At 47.7% G+C, this 21029-nt stretch overlaps 2 protein-coding genes across 6 annotated transcripts; both read left to right on the forward strand.

Moving 5' to 3' along the window:
• Positions 1 to 12097: 12097 nt before the first annotated feature.
• Positions 12098 to 16531, forward strand: LOC123080024 (U-box domain-containing protein 45). Of its 2 annotated transcripts, none has more exons than XM_044502879.1 (6): positions 12098 to 12252; positions 13107 to 13184; positions 13510 to 13695; positions 13844 to 13951; positions 14111 to 15318; positions 15429 to 16531. In XM_044502879.1, the coding sequence occupies exons 2-6, from the start codon at positions 13134 to 13136 to the stop codon at positions 16288 to 16290; spliced, it is 2415 nt and encodes an 804-aa protein (XP_044358814.1). In that variant the 5' UTR covers positions 12098 to 12252; positions 13107 to 13133; the 3' UTR covers positions 16291 to 16531. The 2 variants fall into 2 exon arrangements, with proteins under 2 accessions (XP_044358814.1, XP_044358815.1); XM_044502880.1 differs by lacking the exon at positions 12098 to 12252 and adding an exon at positions 12290 to 12934.
• Positions 16532 to 16954: 423 nt separating this feature from the next.
• LOC123080025 (OVARIAN TUMOR DOMAIN-containing deubiquitinating enzyme 4) lies at positions 16955 to 19336 on the forward strand. Of its 4 annotated transcripts, none has more exons than XM_044502881.1 (6): positions 16955 to 17432; positions 18020 to 18165; positions 18261 to 18301; positions 18468 to 18566; positions 18655 to 18799; positions 18914 to 19336. In XM_044502881.1, the coding sequence occupies exons 1-6, from the start codon at positions 17393 to 17395 to the stop codon at positions 18986 to 18988; spliced, it is 546 nt and encodes a 181-aa protein (XP_044358816.1). In that variant the 5' UTR covers positions 16955 to 17392; the 3' UTR covers positions 18989 to 19336. The 4 variants fall into 4 exon arrangements, with proteins under 4 accessions (XP_044358816.1, XP_044358817.1, XP_044358818.1 ...); XM_044502882.1 differs by having other exon boundaries at positions 16978 to 17432; positions 18044 to 18165; XM_044502883.1 differs by having other exon boundaries at positions 16984 to 17432; positions 18655 to 18819.
• Positions 19337 to 21029: the final 1693 nt, after the last annotated feature.

Here is a 21029-nt window from a genome sequence, read left to right on the forward strand (position 1 = left end):
TTTGATTCTCCAACTACAATATGCCATGACATGAATGTAAGACTAAAAAGGTTATCTAAAGTCTACATCATATTCAATTTTCTCATATCCAGTAGACTTGGCGGCTGGCAGTGATTTATTTATATGGAGAAGATTGTAGTGTTTATCTCAAAACGCTCCTTCATGAGGTTGACCAGGTCGGCTTCAAAGTCACAGCTAGTGTGAAGGCGGTTTAGATAGCCTGAGTGGATCTCCTGAGGATTGAACTGGGCATAACTTTCCAAGTCCAGGTTCCATTTGCCCTTATCAATACCTGAAATTTCTTCCTTGGCGCTGTGCTTGGATAAGGCGGTGGGATTACTTGGAGCTATATAAGCTGTCCCAGTAATTGTTACATCTTCAGCTTCTTGAGCCGACTGAGCGGGGCTGGGCGGCTTAGTATTCTCCGGATCAACAGTTATGGAGTCCATAGTGACATGGTGCTCCTCTAGTGGCGGATCATCCATGGCTGCTTTAGAAGTCTGATGCAAAGACTCGGACATTGTTTGCTTCTCCGGATCAGCAACCTTGGGATCTTTGGCCGGTTTATTAACCTTCAGCCTCTTGCTGGGTTTGGCCATAGCACTGAAAGTGAAACACATGAAGAGATTATTATACCAATTGAGTAAGGTGTTAAGGCAAGCAGGTTTAAATGTTCTTACCCAGGAACAGTCTTGAACAGAGGAACCTGAGTCCCAGTTGAATCGCCAGATGAAGAGTGAGAAGTTCCCTAATAGTTCAAATTAGAAGGGTTAAGAGGCTGTCAAAAAAGATCCGCCTTGCGAAAAGCTAAGTCGGAAATCTGTGAAACCTCTAGACGACGCTTGCGGGGTGACGGCGTGTTGGGTAAGCTGGAGGAGAGAACCCCACCACCGCTGTTCCGGGTTGTCCAGCGAGCTTCGTGTTGCTGCTTCTTCAAAATAAAGTTGGGATCCAAGTAAGCTAAAGGGTGAGAAAACCTTACTTTCCGGCTTGCTTGACGAACTTTCTGTCTTGGCAGAGGTTCTGAGTCGGAGGAAAGGATAGTTACCTCTTCACCATCTACGTGGTTGCCTTCTGCGTCATCCTGATAGTGATCATTGTCAATAATATGTACAAAAAATGATCCAAGGGAATCAAGTTCTACCTTCGACTCATCATCGTCCAAGTTAAATAACTCGGAGGGTTGGTCTTCTTTTTGGCAGGCTTTTTAATAGCCTTATTCTTTGTCCGGGTCTTCTTGGCCGGCTTATCCTGCAACATCCTATTCCAAAAAGGAGAATCGGCCTGTGGAAACCAAATGGTTATAAGGGGGCAGTTTAAGTGAGGAAATGATTAAACCAGAAATTGTTTAAAAGCTTACAACTGGAGGCTTGTTGAGAACGCAGAAAGGATTCAACCCTGTTTTGCTGCAGTCTGCCAAGCTCTCGTTCAGCAGGGACTTGGTCATATCATTGATATCATCATCAGTCAGCTCTGTTTGGTTGTGGCGCTGGGGGTCTTTGACGTCTCCAGTATACTCGCACATTAAGCTGGAGCGGCGGCTTAAGGGCAAAATTCTCCATGCGACCCAACATCAAACTAGGTCGATACTAGTCAAGCCATTAGCCATTAAGACTCGGATCTTTGAAAACACGGGCATATATTTGGCCCGCTCGTCTGTGCTGATCCGTTCCGGGAGGTGGTGCCTGTTGCTAAGCCAGTTTTCACGATAACCCGACAGAGGATTTTCCCCTTCTGGAGAGGTATCTTGGCAGTAAAACCATGTTTGGTTCTAGTCCTTAGGATGACTGGGTAACTTGGCGGCTGGGAAGGTGGCTTCTTTCTGCCTCTGAATTGAAATACCGCCTAACTCTAGGCTGGGTCCGTCTGTAAAATCGGTTTGCTAGTTCAGGTAATAGAATTCCCTGAACAGCTCTACAGTGGGCTCCTGTTGAAGGTATACTTCACAAAACACTTGAAAGTTACAAATGTTTGAGACAGAGTTTGGCCCGATGTCTTGGGGATGAAGCTGGAAGAAGTGTAGTACATCATGGAAAAACTTTGAGCCGGGTGGGGAAAAACCCCGGAGCAGATGATCAGTGAAGACAATCACTTCACTTTCCTTGGGCTCAGGAGGGATTTCTATGCCTGGGACCCTCCAATGGATGACATCTTTCTTGGCTAAGACGCCCATTTTAACATACTCGTTCAGAGTTTCTTCAGTAACCCGGGAGACGACCTAGTTGCATGAAGTGACAGTCTTAGTCATTTTGAGGACGAAGGCCTAGAAAGAAATGATTCCGATTTACGATTATGCTGTTAAGCCGGCTAATGATCAAAAATAATTGTTACAAAGGTTGACATGATTAAACCGGAAGGCAATACTGGGTTATACGGATTATGAATATATGCTGGCGGCTTAAAAGGGGACTAATGCTATATGGAGGGTTATGGTTTATCATGTAAGCCGCCCGTATGGTCGCAGTGTGACAGATCTAAAAGTGAATTTTTTGCTAAGTAATGGACAAACAGATTCCACAGATTGATGCTACGATTTCGGATCTGCAGCAGTTTAGAAAACAAAATAAATTCTAGACCTAAAGTGAAGGCAGTGGAAGAACTCATCTGTTCGGATGGATCTTATATGGAAAAGGTATCTATGGCGATTGGAAAAAGGATGCTAAACTACTACCGCGCGTATTCAATACCATGTTCAGATTCAACTACGTGATCTAAAGAAGGAAAGGAAGAACAGAGAAGAACTCCAACGAATTGGGCAAACCCTAATGGAGATCTGCTACGTGAGAGGAGGAGTACTTACTGATGCCGCTGAACAGCGGAGGTGCGCCGCAGTGCTCTGGTCCGTTCAGGTTGATGCAGCGGCCGGAGTTGAGGTAGTTGACGAAGGCCGACGGCGGCGGAGCTTGGGCACGCAGAGGCGTTGTGAAGAGGAAGACGAAGATGAGGGGGCAAGGGAAAAAATGAAAAGGGCCCCTGTCCCTATTTATAAGGAGGTGGATAAATGGCACGCGCGGGAATCGAGGAGGCCGAAAACAAAAAAAATGATTAGGTGGCTGCGCAGACGCCTTGATTTTTGGGAGGTCCATTAAATATAAAGATCTGTTGAGATGTTCTAAGCCTCGTGCGAAGTTAATGCGAGATGACGTCATGGCGGGTTAACACAATTCTGTGAGCTGACGTCATGGCGGGTTATAACAAGTTCATAAAGTTGACGATGGAAGATTCTGCTAAGTCAAGTACTGAAGATTGATGTGAAGAAGTTCAAATCAACCTGGGGCCTAATGTTGGGGATATAACTACTAGGTATGACCCGCCCAAGAGGGGCCGGGTCATGCCATTGGCGACTTAATGATGAAGATGGCGGGTCATGAAGCAAGCCTATTGAAGGTCCAAGACCCAGAGGCGACTTGAGGCCCAAAGGGATGAACCGCCATATGTTTAACTTGTACTGTAAGACAAGCTTAGTTGGAAACCAAGCCGGTCACATTCGTGTGAGCCGGTCGGAACTCTGTACGCCGCCGGGCATCAACCTGTGTATATAAAGGGGTGACCCGGCGGCGGGTTAACTCAAGAAACAACTCACCGAGAACTAGGTCAAGCGTATTCGCTCCCTGGTAATCGAAACCCAAGCAATACGACCTAAAGCAGGAGTAGGCTTTTACCTCGTTGAGAGGGGCCGAACCTGGGTAAACTCTTTGTGTCATTTGTCCCGTTTAACCCCTTCAAGCTAACCTAGTTGCGATGGCTCCACACCTAAGTCCTTTTGCTAGGACATCTGCCGTGTTAAGTCCACGACGGGAGGAGTACTATAATAATATATCGCTTTGCGTACTTCAAATGATTAGCATCATCCGGGAGTTTGTTAATCTCGTTACCGCATTTCTTTACTACATAGAAATTTAAAGATATGCAATGAGGTACAAAATTAGATACGGAGATATTCGAGTTAATATCCCTCTCATGCACGTGGCATACTGATAACCATGCTTGTCTTTTTTCCCCTGAGTTAAGTTGTGTTTGTAATACTTCCCCCAAAAAAGTTGGGCCCTTGGTAGGAAAATTATGATGAGAAAGCCGAAATTATCTCATTTTACGGATATTACTATTTCACCATGCCTTGATTTTAGGGTTAATTACAATGTGATATCATGCTTTTCCTGTTTTGCCTTACTCCTTAACTGTAACGCCCATTCTTCTAATTTGTACGGGCTACGTCTCCCTTATCCGTTCTCCTCATCACACTTCGCACCTCTAGTTATGGCTACGTGTTGCGTTGTAAGACAAAAGTTTGAACATGAGTGCATCATATATTTCTTTTTTTTTTGAATGAAGGCTACTCGGGTTATCTCCTTTCTATCGTGAGTTTTTCCTTATTCTCTTAATGTGACCGACCATATAATTTTATAATTCATCTCGTCTCAAAAGGCTTCTATATATCATTAGGCTTATGTGAAGATGACGCAATGATCCAACGATGCGAGAATGGTGGTTTCACTTGACACAAAGAAGTCCCGTTCATGATTGAACAAACAGAAATGCGAAACGGAGGGGGGGGTCAGCTAGGGGAGTTCCGTTGACATGTTATTGATAAGGCATACCTCAAAGCTCATTGCATCAGCTGGTAGTTATTAAGGGTGGCATGAGGTCCAAGGATGACGTATGCTAAGTTTGAACATTAATGCATCATATATTCCTTTTTATTCTTCTTTTGTTTGAATGAAGGCTACTCGGGCCATCTCCTTTCTATCATGATATTTGCCTTATTCTTTTGTTGTCACCGACCATATAATTTTATGATTCATTCCATCTCAAAAGGCTTCTAAATATCATTAGGCTTACACAAAGATGAGGTAATGATCAAATTATGCAAGAATGGTTACGCTCGACACAAAAAAAACCCGTTCATGATTGAACAAAGTGAAATGGGAGGGGGTGTGGCCAACTAGGTGAATGCCTTTTACTGGTTTTTATAGAGAAGGCAGACCTCAAAGCTCATTGCCATCAACTGGTGGTTATTGAGGGTGGCATCAGGTAAAAGGATGACATATGCTCACCCAAACATGAGGAGGTCTGTGTTGACAATGGGATGTACGAGGACACAATGGTGCAAGCAAATACGACGGCCATGACCCATGGGGCCATGACGAGGAACAAAGAAGGTATACCGCCTCTAGTGTTCATCTTTTCTTCCATGCACACGAAGATAGTGGCAGTGATAACAACTCTGTGGACTTAGAAAGAGTTAGTTTTGAATCAACTATAATTAATGTTTGTTGTGGTATTTTCTCATCACTTTTGGCAATGGAACTATCGATTTTACCGCCATTCACTCGTGTGTGACCATTGGACAACTGGTGTTTATGGGTAACGAGGTTGATGAGGAAGGTGTGTTGGCACCTAATTCTGAGACTCATCCCGAAAGAGCTTTGCGACTTGTTCGCTTGCTTGGAGGCGCCTAGCATTGGATCTGACAAGACGATTGCTTGCCTCCTTCCGAGGAAGGCTACAAGGAACAAAAATCAAGAAGGTGGAGAAGGCTCTCATGATCAAAGGCAAGAAGAGTAATGTTGTAGGAAAGACGCTTGCGGCTGCTTAATGGATGATCACAATCTTCTGGGCCACCCTCATGGCTTGTCTTTGTCTCCGTGGATTAAGAGGCATCCATTGTCTTAAGCCGAGGCGTTCTCGTTAGGGGTTTCTGTATGACACAAAAGTGTTTTTTGTTCTCTTTCACTAATGAAGGTTCGGCGACGGGGTGCATTGTGGTGGTGTAAGAACTACTATGGTTTTCTTCATGAAAATTGGGGGAACTCCTCTCACTAAAAATAACAGAAGTGTGGGGGTTTATGGTTTTTGCGTGTTGTGTATGTTTGTCAGCTTGATCATGAGGTTATGCACACCCGGTTTCTCATTAATTAACCAAACAATTCTCTTTTGTTTAATTAATCTATGAGGTAATTTTTTTACCATGGTTTCAATTTTTTGTTGTTGCGAGCACTGTTTCCCCAAGTGTGATCTCACATCCCTGGGGCGGTGGCGACTTTAAAATTGCCCCCCCCCCCCCCCCCCCCCCCGCCCTTTTCTACTTCACATATAAGATTTATCTGAAGTCAGACTTCGTAAAGTTTGACCAACATGTATCATGAATATGACTTTCATATTATTAGATGTATCATGAATATGACTTCACATATATGAAAGTCAAATTCACAATATGAAATCAATATTATTAGATGTATCATGAATTTGACTTTCATATTGTAGTATTGTAGATGTTTGTATTTGTTTCCATACAAACATGGCAAACTTTACGAGATCCGACTTGAAACAAATCTGGTATGCAGAGTAAAAAGTACACCAAAACCACACCCAAAAGAAACATGTATTATATCAGACCAAAAGGTTCAAACCGAAAATCCAGATCTGGATCCGGTTTACAGGCTGAGCGACGACGGTTTCGCGCGCGATGACACCATCCATAATACATGCTGAGCACCACCCAATGAGGGTGAGGTGACCCAGAGAAAGAAAGAAACCCAAGTGGAAATGGCCAAATGGGGCGGTACGTAGGGCCAAGCGCGAGAAGTCAGAAGAGCGAATAGTTTTGTGGCGCCATGTCCCCCGCGACCCCCCAAGCCCTGCTAATGGCTGTCGGTGGCCGGGTCCGTGGCGCCATGTTACGCCACGCGATTGGCAGTGCCCTTGCCTCGCTTGCTCGACACTATTTCCCCTGGCTGGCTAAATATCTGTGGAGGAGGGACTTCCTCCAAGGCTCCAACTCCACACGATCGATCACCACCAGACCAGAACGCAGCAGGAATCTTGCATGTGGCGAGATCGATGCCCCGGATCAGGAGAGGGTTTTGGCGCGACAAAAGCGAGCTTTTTATTCCCTCCGGAAACGAGATGGGAGATCCGTACATACATCGTGAGCCGGGCGTGCTTGCCTGATCTATCTCGTTCCCCCGTAAACTACATGCTCCTACGTGGGTTCGTAGTGCAGCCAGAAAGATGCCTGCCGGCGGCGGCAGAACTGGGTTCCCGGTCTGACACACGGTGTCAGGGCCGGCTGAAGTGAAAAGAAAGGCAGAACATTTTCGTGCAGCCGCAGAGGAGTGCATGGCGGCAGGATGAAGGAAATGCGGTTGCATGCAGTGCAGGCGCAGCCACGAGGTCTGCGCGAGGCCGGCCGGTACGTGCATTGCATGCATGAGTGGTTTGGTTGGTTGGTTTCGTGGTTTCCGTTGGCCATCTTGGGCCAAATCAAATCACCCACCATCGATCGATGGTTGGAGAGAGGGTGTCGCGCGCGTCTCCGTTGCTTCGAGTAAAGGCGACGGAACACACCGCCATGCCGTTTCGGCTGCAGCTGCATCCGATGCATGCATGTCAGCATGTGGCGTAACGTGCTCGCGCGCGTGCTCTGCCTCGCCGGTTTTCGTGTGCCGACTTAGGCTCGTGTAACTACATACGTCGGCGAATAATACCGCCATGCCGCCATGAATGAGAACCATTGAGGTGTAAGTCGACTGAAAAGATAATTTGAGCCGTCCGACTTGTTTTCAGCCGTCAGCCGTCCAATGCAAAACAAACGGCCAAATGACCTCCTTCAACCTCCTGACGTTATGTTCATCTTCTTTCATACCACCCCATGGACCACCTACCGAACTGCCAGCCACCGTCGTCCGTGGATGGCGGCGCTCCCATGCTAGCCTCGTCGCCCGCCCTTCCCTCACGTCGTGCTGGCGCTGCCCTCAGGCCATCCCTCTAAACCGGCGAACGACCACATTATTTCGCCGAGCCTTGCACCCCCTCCCCCCCTCGCCCTGAACCGTCAAGTTACTTAATCGTATATGTCGGTTGCAGCTCGTTCCTAGCCGAGGCCTTGCTGGTGTCCTTGGCCCCGGCACCGCCGTAAGCGGCTTCGGTATTGCGCGTCGTCGCCTATTCCTTCTCCACCGAATCGACTGATGCAAATTGAAAATCAAGACGACTGACGTCCAATTAAACTGTTCTAAAATGTGTGAGGCAAGACTCTTTTTGAAAGGATTGGAAGAGAGGAAAACAAATCGTAAGGCCTCCTTTGATTTGTACAAAGTTTGTAGGATGGGATTTCTATAGGAAATTTTCCTTTAATGCCATTTGGTTTGCAGGAATGGTTGCTATCCTTCACTTTTCGAAGGAAAAAAAAGCATTTACTCCGACCAAGTAGAAAATTTTCTATCCTATCCAATAACATCCCTTTCCTATAGGAATTGAGATGTATGTCATTACATTTTTTATGATTTTTCTATTCCTATCCTATGAACTAAAGGAGGCCTAATTTCGGATAACGAAATATAAAGTTAGCACAAAGTTGAGACATTTATTTTGAAACGGAGGGAGTAGTAAATTTTTCGGCAAAAAAAATGCCATCCAAATTAATACTCCCATGTTCCTCCATGCAAACAAAAACTACAGTTTTCGCTGGTGTTGCCCCTTGTGCTTATGCTATTCTGTCGCTGCTGGTCCAAAGAAAAACGTGCCGCCGGGCGGCCCCAAACAGTGGCGACAGCGCACACGCTACAGCGCCACGTATGCCCCAAAGGAGAGGACGAAGGGGGAGGCGCGGGCGCTCCGTGATGGCCGCCGCGTGTACGGCCGGGCTGAGCTGTCCCATTGATGGCCGCAGCCAGCTCACGACGCGCCGCAGGGCGCCCGCCCGCCCGCCAGCCAGCTTGTCCACGGCCGGCCGCGGGGGTCAGCGAGGGCCATCAACTCGGCTCGTACGGCGCGCGCTGCCGGCCGTCCACGTGTGCGTCCCGCCACGACACCCGGCCGCCGGATCCCCAGGATCCCGAACTCATTGATGGCCCCTGGACCGTACGCCAAGCAGAGCCTATTCGCCGGTGGCGTGGCAGGCCAACGGAGCGAGCAGATGCATGGCTGGCTGCCATTGAGGGGGAGGAGAGCGCACACCGGAAGCGTGCGAGGAGGGCGGCGGCGAGCGCTGTCGGCGACACGGACACGGTGGCCCTGCTGCAGGCACAGACAGCAACCCGTCGGACGGGACAACGAGAGACCAGTGCCCAGTCTACCCGGGCTGGGCTACTGGAGCCACTGTTCTGCTGTGCTGCTTCCTCGCATCCACCACGGCCAGGACCAGCCTCGCGTTGACCCTGCGCTAGTGGCGCCAGTAGCAGTAGCAGCTGGGTGCGCGGGAAATGAGACGGAGGGGCGCCGACACTTGGCGTGGGGCGGCAAGGGCCAAGCGGCAGGGCGCCGCCCGGTTTAACTCGCTGGCCGCCGCGTGCGCCACTGCCGCAGATGCATCGATGGAGGGGGGCGCTTGCGCGGCGCCTGGCTGGCCGTGGCCAGTTGGCATCCGAGCATCTGGCAGTCCCAGTCACGCTCCGCTCGTGGCTGGCTGGCGCCACTCCCACTCCCGCTCCCGCTCCGCTTGCTTCCATTTAAACGCGACATCTCTCTGCTGGAGTAGCATCTCGTACGAGCGCGTTCATTCATTAATCCATCCATGGCTCCGATCAGCCCGAGCCCCGAGGCGAGCAGCTGGGCCGACTGACACCGGTGACGTAGGCCTAGTACGATCCTCAGCATAGAATACGTGGCGCTGCCAGCGGATCGCATCGACCCCTGATCTATGCGCCGGCCAATGCAACGCTGGCACACGCACAAAAACCCAGGGTTTCTGACATCTACTATGAGTATTGTCGATCCAAAAAGAAAGAAGAAAAATGAACTGTGATTAACTAGTGGACAGCATGATAATTCAACAGAAATGAAAGGATGTGGTTTGGTCTCAAGCGACTAAGATTTAGCCAAGTCTCAATCAAGTGGCATGACATGTACTGTAAGAGAGAAGACAGAAAAACTGGAAATAAAATTTTGCACGGATCTCAATGTAACACCTCATCGACTAAGACTTCGTTAAGTTTTAGTCGACTGAGACTTAGCAAGAATAAAAATCTAAACACCGGTAGTGGACACTACTATTACTCGCGTCAAGATTGCTGTTGGCGCAGAAACATCCAGCACTTCCAAAAGTAAAAAAGTAAAAGTAAAGCAAAGATGAAAGCATAAGAATGAAGACCAGCTAGCTAGGTCATGAGATAGACCGGCTAGCTGACATATAACAATGCGCCGGATGCGCAATTCACATCATGCAATTGCAAAATGAGTGGTCAATTATCCTCCCCTCTTCTCTTTTTCTTTCCGTCAGTGTAGTGCAGTCCATGGAACGATGACCATCGCACCCAGGGCAAACAGTAAACCTTTCTCCACATTCTCTGCTTTCATAAACTTATAAAAAGGTTCGCTAATAATTCCTCGACACGCTCGTCCCTGCCTCCAAGTGCCTGTCGCTTAATAAGGCCAAATCGCATCTCATAATTTTAGAAAAACACATGCGAACTCCTGGCCACCACATACCGGCGCCCTTTTTCCAACGACAAGTTAAATTAAATACGGATTCAAATCAGGTCGGGTCGACGCCATGATTTGATCTGCGCGCGTCGATCCAGGATCAGCTCGAAAGCAAGGGCTGATCTAACTCGGACGGTTTTTAAAATTCCAAAAGCGGGGCGCATGGAATCACCGGCCAGTGGAGGGGCCACTCAGACACATAACTAATCAAGCATTCCCTGGATTAATTAGTGCGTGATAATTTAATTAGCAGGTCAAGATCGGTTTCTTTATCTCCCTCCTGTCTGGGGCTCCGCTTGGTCTCGTCATCTGATGGGATCAAAGATCCCCATACAAAAAGGCCCCAACTTGGAGAGGGAGAGGTGGGCACTATGCTGGCACTAGCTACTATAGATCTCTGTGTTGATCTCGGTTTCACTTGTTAAATCTGGGGTCGCAATTAGTAGCTTGCTGCTGTGCTGCTCCATCACCAGTGGATGGACACATTGTTTAGAGAGAAGATAGATGCCAATGCCATGCCATGGAGGGTGGCAACTTTTGGGCACAAGGCAAGTTGGGCTTGCGCTTTGGGGAGTGACACAATCATGCGTTGCTTGCCCTGCAACTTGCGCCGAGCCATCACAGCAGAAACTAACTTCTACTCCCTACGTACCGAAATATATATATGTCGCTGGAGTAGCTGATATAAATGAATATGTATTTTCTTTTTCTTCTTCTTCTTCTTCTTCTTCTTCTTCTTCCTCTTCTTTGTTGCTGTGAAAACAAGATGGAAACATGACAGCAATTTTGACCAAGCTGGCTGTTTAAACATCGGTGTCATTCATGACAAGGGAAATGGCAGGAGAAAGAAACTCGACGGAACGACATGCCATCCAAGTCATCTCGTTCCGATTGGGATCGTTTCCTACTACATGTATTTGACATGTCTTCATAAAGATATCTCAGCTACACGGACCCTAATCAAGAGGAAACTAAGAGCCGAAATAAACCCCTCATCAATCTTTTCCGGGAATCTCCTACGTTTATATAAACAGAAAGGTATGTACTTTTTGGTGCAATTATTGATAACTATATTCACATGAAATTCTACAAATACGTACTAGTATTTGTTATGGTTATCCCAGTACGGTTTGCTGTTGCAAATCATCTCAACAATAAAAATATGGTTGCTTGCACTCCATGATTTGCCTTCGAGATAAACAAGACAAAAGCACATCCAAAACTCCCATAATCTAAGGAAAGAAAACACACACACCCAAAAAAGGAGGGGGGCACCCAACCCCCAAAGTTTCAGCATGAAATTTGTTTTAAATTTTTTACAAGGCACACTTGTGGGCCAACACATGCACACTAACCAACCACCGGACGTCCACGTCTCTCATATCGGGCGAAACTAACAATCAAGCTTATATTTATTTCGATGATGGAATAGATATCTTATCCGGGTCTCATCAAGAGCATAATAAATATGTGGAATGAATAAACAGGAAAGCTCCAACCGTATTAGTTCCACTAATAAAGCATTTAATTAGTTATAAATTAAATGAAAACCCCAGAGAAGAGAAGATGTGGCATATCCCATTCTTTTTTTTCCCAGTCGCTGCCCCCCTGCCCCTGACATCTGAATAAAATCCACCACTCCAACGCCCCCCCGCTCTGCATTATTCCTCTCCTCCCCTCCCCCTCCTCCTCCTCCCCCCGCCTCTCCCCACACCACGCCGCCCGCCGCCAGCCGCCGCCGGCGACCGAACGAGGACCCGCGGGGAGAGTTCCGGCCGCCGCAGCGGCCCTCCCGAGGCATTTCCCCCCTCGCTCTCTTCGCTCTAGACGGTGCGTGTTCTGACTCGTCTCTTGCCGCCATGGATCGTTCCTCGCCTCTCTTTCCCCCGCTGTTCGGTCCGGGAGCTTAGGATTTAGAGTAGGCTTTGCCGGGGCGGATGTGGCCTGAGCTGGCTGCGTGTCTCTCTGTGCGCGTGTGTGCTTCTCCGCTCCTTTTTTTCCGCGCGAGCTCCGCCATTGGGGATCTCCGGGGAGGGAGCCTGCCGTGTTCGTGCGGCTCCACCATGCTAGTTTTACGCAAAAAAAGGCCTCATCCCGATGGATTTCTGGCATTTCATTTGAGGAGCTCGCTCAAATGGCAGATTTGCGGGGCTGAAAACGATGTTTCAGAGCGCTCCTTATCTTGTGGCCGGCCTTGCCCACTCCGGAGGAAACTGCTTTAAATCCCACACTGCTTGTCAGGCCGAGAGAAACTCGAGCGAGCTGCCGACCTCATCTTAATTTCTTCTGAGTTTTTTTTTCTGGGGGACGCGGTGACCGAAATGCGCGGCGCTGGCTGACTGGCAGTGCCCGTGGCCCCTTGGATTTGCTGGGGAAAGAGGCGAGCTTGGTCAAAATCATGGGCTCCAGGGAGCTCCGCGCGTCTCAAAATTAGCAATGGAAAGGTCGTGCTTGCTTGGTGGTTTTCCGAAAGGTGCCTCCTGGAGAACACTGCGTTGTAGGCTTGCAGCGGGTAGATTTTTTACCATTCCTATCCCCTCTTTTCGTACTGGTTCCGGGAGCGTTGCCTTGTCCTATCCTCCCAAGTCCAGGCCTGTTGTTTTCACCGGTCTGAAATGCTTGCAACTGAGAGTGATGTGATCTGCCGATCTGACTTTTTTTTCCCTTCTGAATCTTGCAATCAGATGGTGGAGCTCACGAGATAGTCAAGCATGGACGCAATGGAGGTCGAGGAGGGTCCTCTTCTGGCCATTGATGCCAAGGTACCATCTTAACTGTGGTTTTATCTTGATTTTCAGTGATAATATCTGTTGTTCAAGCTTAAGTTGTCTGCAGATTATTTGTAGTTAATAGTTTAGAATATTTTTTTTTGTTGATTAATGAGATCTATTTGGATTTGCTTTGTAAACTTACATCTTAGTTTAGCAGCACTCTTAATTCCATTTTACTTCTACATGGTGGGTATTTTAACAGCTTTGTACTGTATAAAGCAAAGAATGTTAGAAATTACTGGAACCTTGTATTTTCTCCTTTTTCGGGGTGATTTGTGTATTGTTGCTTAATCTGAAGAAATTGTGGTTTTTGCAGTTACACGCTGGAATGTGCAGAGCATTTCATCCTGCGGTTTCTAAACTTTTAGCGATTTTCCCGTTCATCGAAGCATCAAGGCCCAGAAGCAAGTCTGGCATACAGGCACTGTGTTCACTACATGTAGCTCTGGATAAATCCAAAGGTCTTCTTCAACATTGTGCAGATTGTAGCCGGCTGTACTTGGTAAGATGTTGTACCCCTCCCTGCAGAGCACTCTTGATATAATTAGTTGCAAACCTGCCATGGGGCATTTGTGGCATTGCTTTTCAATATTTGTGTCTTTAGAATAATTAAAATGCCAAACTCTTACACTGATAATATTCACTTTCAGGCCATCACCGCAGAAACTGTGCATTTGAAGTTTGAGAAATCAAGAAGCCAACTTCAGGAAAGTCTTCGGCGTGTTGAAAGCATAGTAACCGAAGATATTGGCCATAAGGTATGTTCTGCAAAATTCTAATTAGCACAACTAAATTGTGCTTCTGTTTGGTTTCCTTGGACTACAAATCCCACATTATGCACCAGTTGTTTTATGGTTAAACCATTTAGTAAATTTGCGTGGTATGTCCTGACTCCTGATCCTGTCTGTGCGCAACAGATTGTGGAGATCATTGGTGAGCTGGAGGAGGTTGTATTTACATTGGATCAATCAGAGAAGGAAGCTGGTGATGAGGTGATCAATTTGCTCCAGAGAAACAATAAAATGAACAGTTCCAGCGACAGTGGGGAGCTTGAGGTCTTTCATATGGCTGCTCTGAAGCTGGGAATTACTTCTTCCAGGGCAGCATTGACTGAGAGAAGAGCCCTCAAGAAGCTAATTGAAAAGGCTCGTTCTGGAGATGATAAGCGGAAGGAGTTTGTTGTGTCCTACCTATACAATCTCATGAGGAAATACTCGAAATTTTTCAGAAGTGAAGCAGGCGATGATACCGATTCACAAGGATCAGCCCCATGTTCACCTACAGTATTAGGCATGGATGACATGTATGGCCCCTGCGGAAATAGCCGAGCATTCAGTAGACAGCTTTCGAGTATTCAATCATTTAATTCGAGGTTTGGGTCTTTCAATTCGAGGCTTGGATCATTCAATTGTAGGCCTAGTGGTCCAAGGTCCGAAAACATGTCGATCCCTCCTGAGGAACTCAGATGTCCCATTTCCTTGCAGCTGATGTATGACCCGGTTATTGTTTCGTCTGGTCAGACTTATGAGCGTGTTTGCATTGAAAAATGGTTTAATGATGGTCACAGCACATGTCCCAAGACTCAGCAACAACTGGCCCACTTGTCTTTGACTCCAAACTACTGTGTTAAGGCCATGATTTCCAGCTGGTGTGAGCAGAATGAGTTTCCAGTTCCAGATGGTCCACCGGGATCCTTTGATGTAAATTGGAGGCTTGCTTTATCGGACTCCCAGGCAACAGGCTGTGTGTCTGTTGATAGTTTTGACACCAGCAACATCAAGGGTGTCAAGGTGGTTCCCCTGGAGAACGAGACAAGAGAAGAACCGGCAAACAGCGAATCAGGCACATTGGATGATAGTTCTTGTTTTGAGTTTGATATGAATGAGGGGTATCGGAACTTGCTGCTGGTGCTTAATGAAAGAAGCAACATACTGAGCCAGTGCAGATTGGTTGAGCAGATAAGATATCTGCTGAAAGATGATGAGGAAGCAAGGATCCAGATGGGCTCAAATGGGTTTGCTGAGGCTCTAGTTCAGTTCTTAAGGTATTCCGTGGAAGAAGGAAATGAGAAGGCACAAGAAGTTGGTGCCATGGCTCTTTTCAACCTTGCAGTCAATAATAATAGGTATGACATGTATTTTTCAGTTAAATGGTGCTTGTCACTTGCAGCTAGCTGACCTTGAACTCTTGAATTTACATTTTTTGCTTACCAAACACTATGCTTGTTTATTTCAGAAACAAGGGACTTCTGTTGTCTGCTGGAATAGTCGAACTACTTGAGCAGATGACCTCGAATCCACGCCTAGCTGCTGCAGCCACGGCGCTCTACCTTAACCTTTCCTGCCTCACCGACGCGAAGAGCGTGATTGCTTCCACGCAGGCTGTGCCATTCCTAGTGGACCGTCTGTACAACCACGATGCCTGCGACCCGAAAGCCAGCTCCTGCAAGCATGATGCCCTCTACACGCTGTACAACCTCTCCACCCACCAGGCCAGCATCCCGTCGCTCCTGTCGGCCGGCATCGTGGATGCGCTCCACACGCTCCTGACGGACTCCTCGGTGTCCGAGGGCATCGGGTGGACGGAGAAGGCCCTGGCGGTGTCCATCAGCCTGGCGGCGACCCAGGCCGGCAGGAAGGAGATCATGTCCACCCCGGGGCTGGTGAGCACGCTGGCGATGCTGCTGGACACGGGGGAGCCGACGGAGCAGGAGCAGGCGGTGTCGTGCCTCCTGGCGATGTGCGCGGCGGACGACAAGTGCATTGCGCCGGTGCTGCAGGAGGGCGTGGTGCCGTCGCTGGTCTCCATCTCGGCGACCGGCACGGGGCGGGGGCGGGAGAAGGCCCAGAAGCTGCTGAAGCTGTTCCGGGAGCAGCGGCAGCGTGACGGTGGGCAACCGCCCGCGTCTCAGCAGCAGCAGCAGCAGGCCCCGTCGTCGGAGGCCGGGAACGGGAACGGGAACGGGAACGGGAACGGCGGTGGGGTGATGGTGTGCCACCGGGAGTCGAAGCCGCTGTGCAAGTCCAAGTCGAGGAAGCTGGGGCGGACGCTGAGCTCGCTGTGGAAGAACCGCGGCTTCTCCCTCTACCAGTGCTAGCCTAGCAGGCAGGTTTTTGGGGCCTGGTTCATCATCGTCAGTAGGATCTGTACATCTCCTCTTTCTTGTTTCTTTTTTCCTTGGGTCTTCTTCCGCTTTGGCGCCTTTGGGTTAAGTAAGTTGAAAGAGACTACTGCTTCTTCCCCCCCTGCTCGGTGGGGTGATGTAGGGCATTTTCCCCCTCTTTGCCGCCTTCTCATGACATTGTACAATGTATATATAGCCTGCCTTGTTACGAGATGATGCTTGTCTCCCTTTTCAGTCAAGCAACCGTTTGTTCTCTCTTGTCAATTCGACGATCCTCTGCTCACTGATATGTGGGCCCCATGATGGTCCTGTAAAGCTATTTTGTTCTTGAGGGAGGCTCAGCTCCCCAGCAAGGAGATTTATTTATTTTCTCACTATAATCCCGCTGCTTGCTCATCCAGGTGAGGTGGGTTCCTTTTTGTCCTGTCACCGATTATCATCGGCTGCTGATGCATGAAAGGATCCAGAGGCCTCGCCAAGATAACGACGCACTGACATGGCAAGGGCCGGCATGAATGGATGCATGAGAGGGGAAAAAAAGGAGTGGCCACAACGGCTTGCGTCTGACAGCACGGAGGAAGGAAGGGTTCATTTTCACTCACGTGCTGTCCCGTTCTTGGCACGGGATGATTGTGCTTTCGTTTCGAGTTCGGCAGGACCAGAAAATTTGCCATCATCCGTTGAGTCTCATTTTCAGTTGCTCGAGCGGTTCTGACGGAGGGGAGCACCGAAAGCCGCCGCTGGCTCCGAAGGGGATTTAATTAGGAGCCCCCGGTTACTTGTGGCGGGAAGCCAGCCGCGGAGGGAGGGAGGGAGGGGGCGTCGGCCGTCGGGTCGGTTCGATGGGACGCGGCGGCGGCGAGGGCCTCCACCCAGCCAGCCCCGGCGGCCTGAAAAGTGAATCCGATTCCATGCCCGTCCCCCCCTCAACCCGCCACTTTCTGTAGCAACATTCCTGCCTCCCTCTCGCTCTCCGTTTCTGCTTTGCTTATTATTCCTTCCACCCGCTTGCTTCCCCTTCCCCTCCCTGCCCTGGAAGAGGAGGAGGGCAAGGAAGAGGGCCGACCCATCGTCGATGTCGGACCGGGAGCTCCCGCCGCCGCTGCGATCCATCCGTACGCCCTCTGTCTCTCCAGCTTGATTATCGCATGCATGCTCCTTGTCCTTATGAAAAGGGGAATTGTTTTGATGATGATCATGACAAAAAGAGAGTTTCTTCTTCTTCCTTTTTGCTTCTTTTCGCCATAATTTGTGTGTCTGCGATCAGTACGGTCTCGAGCCTGGTCTAGAGGGGAGGAAATTAAAGAGCGGGAGAAAGAGGATTTAGGTGTTGATTTGAATCGGTACTAAACTAATCGGCTAGTTAAGATGCCTCCCTGGTCTTATTCGCCTTCCATATTTTGCTATCTCTGTCCACTGTACGACTAGTTTAAAGCAGCAGTCTTTGCATAACTGGGTATCTATCCATCTATGTATCTCTTTTGAGGCTTTGACATATTCACCAGGAAGATCAATATGTAACTATAATTTATGAACGAAAAAAGGATGACCCCACCTGCGATGTGTGCTAGTACCGCGCATCACGCTTACGTTTTTTTTTTGGTTCCTCTGAAACTCTCCAGGTGGTTGATTCTGATGTGGTTTTCAGACTGATCGAGCTGGCCATCTTAGTTTCTGAGCATTGGAAACTGAACTTATGCAGTTATGCTGCCCTTGACATCTTCAGGAATCACAGGGGACGGGAGATGCCTGTTCCGGTCCGTGGCTTACGGCGCCTGCATAAGGAGAGGCAAGCAGTCGCCGAGCGACAGCGTCCAGAAGGAACTCGCCGACGAGCTTCGAGCAAAGGTGGCTACGCAACCGGTTCATCACTTGATGATTCCGTTCCGTTCCATGCAATTTTAGCAAAAGAGATTGCTGACCCACCTGTTGGCCTGTTTCAGGTTGCAGATGAGTTCATCAAGCGAAGAGGAGATACCGAATGGTGAAGTCTTCTTTCCTCCTCTTACCATTTGTGTACATCAGAGCCGTTTGTTTCATGCAAAAAAACATGTGCTTAAAAAAGAGAATTAAGCATGATCTCTTTTTTTCCCTGCAAAAACAAAAGTAACATGATCATTTTTCGATGTGAATCTACGGTGCGATGATAGGTTCCTCGAAGGCAATTTCGAGAGCTATGTGCGTAAGATGAGAAAGCCTCATGCCTGGGGTGGAGAACCTGAGCTGCTCATGTGCTCCCACGTCCTTGGGTAGCCACCTTTCTTTCTTATGTAATCAATTCGTAGGTTTATATTCTGAAACGCAATTGCTTACAAGGAATGTCAACGCTGCTTGCAGGATGCCCATCACCGTCCACATGTACACCAAGGGCGCCGATAACCCCAGGATCATAGCAGAGTATGGCCAGGAGTACGGCAAGGACAACCCGGTCCGTGTTCTATACGACGGTTATGGGCACTACGACGCGCTGCAGCCATCTCTTGTAAGAACACAACCAAGACTGTAAGTTACTAGTACAACACTGCGCAAAATCCGACAAACATTTGGCCTATTCTTTTGAGTTGAGGAACCAACGTTCCCTCCTGTGGATTTGCAGGAGAGGAGCGTAGCTAACCGGAGAATGACGCGCTATGTAAGCTTCTTCTACTACTTCTCTAGGGCCGCCGCATAAACTCCGACATCTGCTGCAACTTGGTTTCGTTCGAGTTGGCAGATCGCGGTATAGCACATATGGAAGTTCAGCCCGGGTTCGCTGCTCTGTCGTTCGATCTTCTTCGAGGCTGACGTATAAATAAGCTTCGCGTGTGTAACTCCTGATCCAGTCAGGGAATTTAACTGCATAAACTTACACTGCGTCCAGCTTAAAATGGAGTGTTTTGTGTAAATTCTGGAATGTTTTATTCTGAAAGCTTGCTGATGGACATATGATTCGCCGACAATTACTTCGAAGCAACTGAATTCTCACGGCGAATGTGAATACAATCTTTTTCCAGAGTGTGAATACAATCTTATTTTGTTATGTTGGCCGCTGATTTTCCTCTAGGATTGGTACATAGAAAATAAAATGTGTGCATAATCATCATTTGAGGGCTCTCCTTAGACTGATATTTGGCCAATTTGACACATGCCTATCCAGTACTGGTGAACTACTAACCAACACAGTGACGATTAGTAAAGAACTAGCCCGGAATCGGAATCACCAGAGGAAAAACCCTAGAACTATGGGGCACGTTCAAAGGTGGCTCTTTTCGACGAAGATAGAAGATGCTTGGAAGTACCAGACAAAAAGGTGGCTCTTTTCTACGAACATAGAGGATGCTTGGAAGTACCGGGGTCGGCAGAGTTGTTCTCAAAGAGAAACGGCGCAGAAAAGGCTAGATCCCAGCTCGGAGGTTCCGAATGGATTTGCTCAGGAGTACTGGACCTATAATGAGACTCAAAGGGCTGAAGCAAATTGAGAAGGGCTCGAAAGTGCCAGGAAGAAGTTATGCTCAAATGTACAAGAGCTAACAAAGATGATCTCAAAGGAAACATAGCTCGATGGTACCGGAGAAATTTCTCGGCAGTTCTTACTAGGGAAAAATAGGGCTCGCTCGACAGAGCACACACCCTACTCGCAAGCTCAATAGTACTGGGTAGAATTACTCGAAAGTACCAAGGCTAGGAAAAACAAAGGATTGAGTGGCAGGAGTAAAATTCTTCGGGATTTTGGTCGAGGATTTTATCTTGGAGTTCAACCATTGTTCTTTTATTTGTGCCCTTCTGATAGTATAATTGGAACATTGATGTGAATTTTGGATTCAACAAAGATCTATAAATTACATCCTAAGAGTTTGAAGGAGGTAACCACCTGAAGATGTAAAAGTAGGAGTCACAGTCAAATATGGGGACTAATTTACTGAGATAAATTTGACGAAATGTTAGTCATATCAATTGTCTTGCCATTAATCACGAAACCCCGATAAGATGCACTTTCAATTGGCCATATAGATCCAAGATGTTTAATGAAAGGATAAGGATGAAACAATGTGCCATTTCACCCAATCTTTTTACTAGAGGTCAATGTCTGTAAAATGGACATCTCGCCTTTTTTTCATGAATTTTGGAGAGGTAGAACTATATTTGAGAATTTATTGGCAAATGGGAATTGAAACGGATTTTCTTAAGATGCAAATATTGGACTTGACATGATTATGTTTTTGCTGTTTTTTTGTGGGGGATTTATCACAAGTATTGTGGTGTCCTCTTTGGAAAGGCAATATTAGGATTTAAGATTTCCAAAGGATTATACTTACAGTTTGAGGAAAAGCTCAAGGAGATGGGACCCCTGGGTACCAATAATTGGTGGGAGATATTCTTGTCTTGGATAAAAAGAATCATTGTGATCGAAGACCACCACAAGATCCTAACTCCAGTTAAAGAAGAACAAACATATCTAGATTGTTCTCATGCACGCAATGATATCTCTTTCTACAACCTTCTTTCCACATACAAAAGGCCAAATTATATGAGAACATTATTACCAAACATAATCATCATAATACATGCAGCCTAAAGCCTGGGAAGAAAGTACACGGTGGCTAAGGTGACAAAATGTTGGTCATGTTAGGGCTTAGGACAGGCTTTTGACCAACAATTACTCTATGTTGACATGTATACTTTATGTGACACCAAACTGATGTCTTAGATTCATATTCCATGTACTTCATGTG

The sequence above is a fragment of the Triticum aestivum genome, chromosome 3D (assembly GCF_018294505.1).
Source record: "Triticum aestivum cultivar Chinese Spring chromosome 3D, IWGSC CS RefSeq v2.1, whole genome shotgun sequence".
Lineage (NCBI taxonomy): Eukaryota > Viridiplantae > Streptophyta > Magnoliopsida > Poales > Poaceae > Triticum > Triticum aestivum.

What these genes read in the sequence shown, in the direction of transcription:
- LOC123080024 (XM_044502879.1), top strand. Translation starts at nt 13,134, where the DNA reads ATGGACGCAATGGAGGTCGAGGAGGGTCCTCTTCTGGCCATTGATGCC. An exon ending in TTCTGGCCATTGATGCCAAG is followed by an intron (nt 13,185 to 13,509) that starts GTACCATCTTAA and finishes TGGTTTTTGCAG; the next exon opens with TTACACGCTGGAATGTGCAG. An exon ending in CCGAAGATATTGGCCATAAG is followed by an intron (nt 13,952 to 14,110) that starts GTATGTTCTGCA and finishes TGTGCGCAACAG; the next exon opens with ATTGTGGAGATCATTGGTGA.
- LOC123080025 (XM_044502881.1), top strand. Translation starts at nt 17,393, where the DNA reads ATGTCGGACCGGGAGCTCCCGCCGCCGCTGCGATCCATCC. An exon ending in GCCGCCGCTGCGATCCATCC is followed by an intron (nt 17,433 to 18,019) that starts GTACGCCCTCTG and finishes GAACTTATGCAG; the next exon opens with TTATGCTGCCCTTGACATCT. An exon ending in ATGTGCTCCCACGTCCTTGG is followed by an intron (nt 18,567 to 18,654) that starts GTAGCCACCTTT and finishes CGCTGCTTGCAG; the next exon opens with GATGCCCATCACCGTCCACA.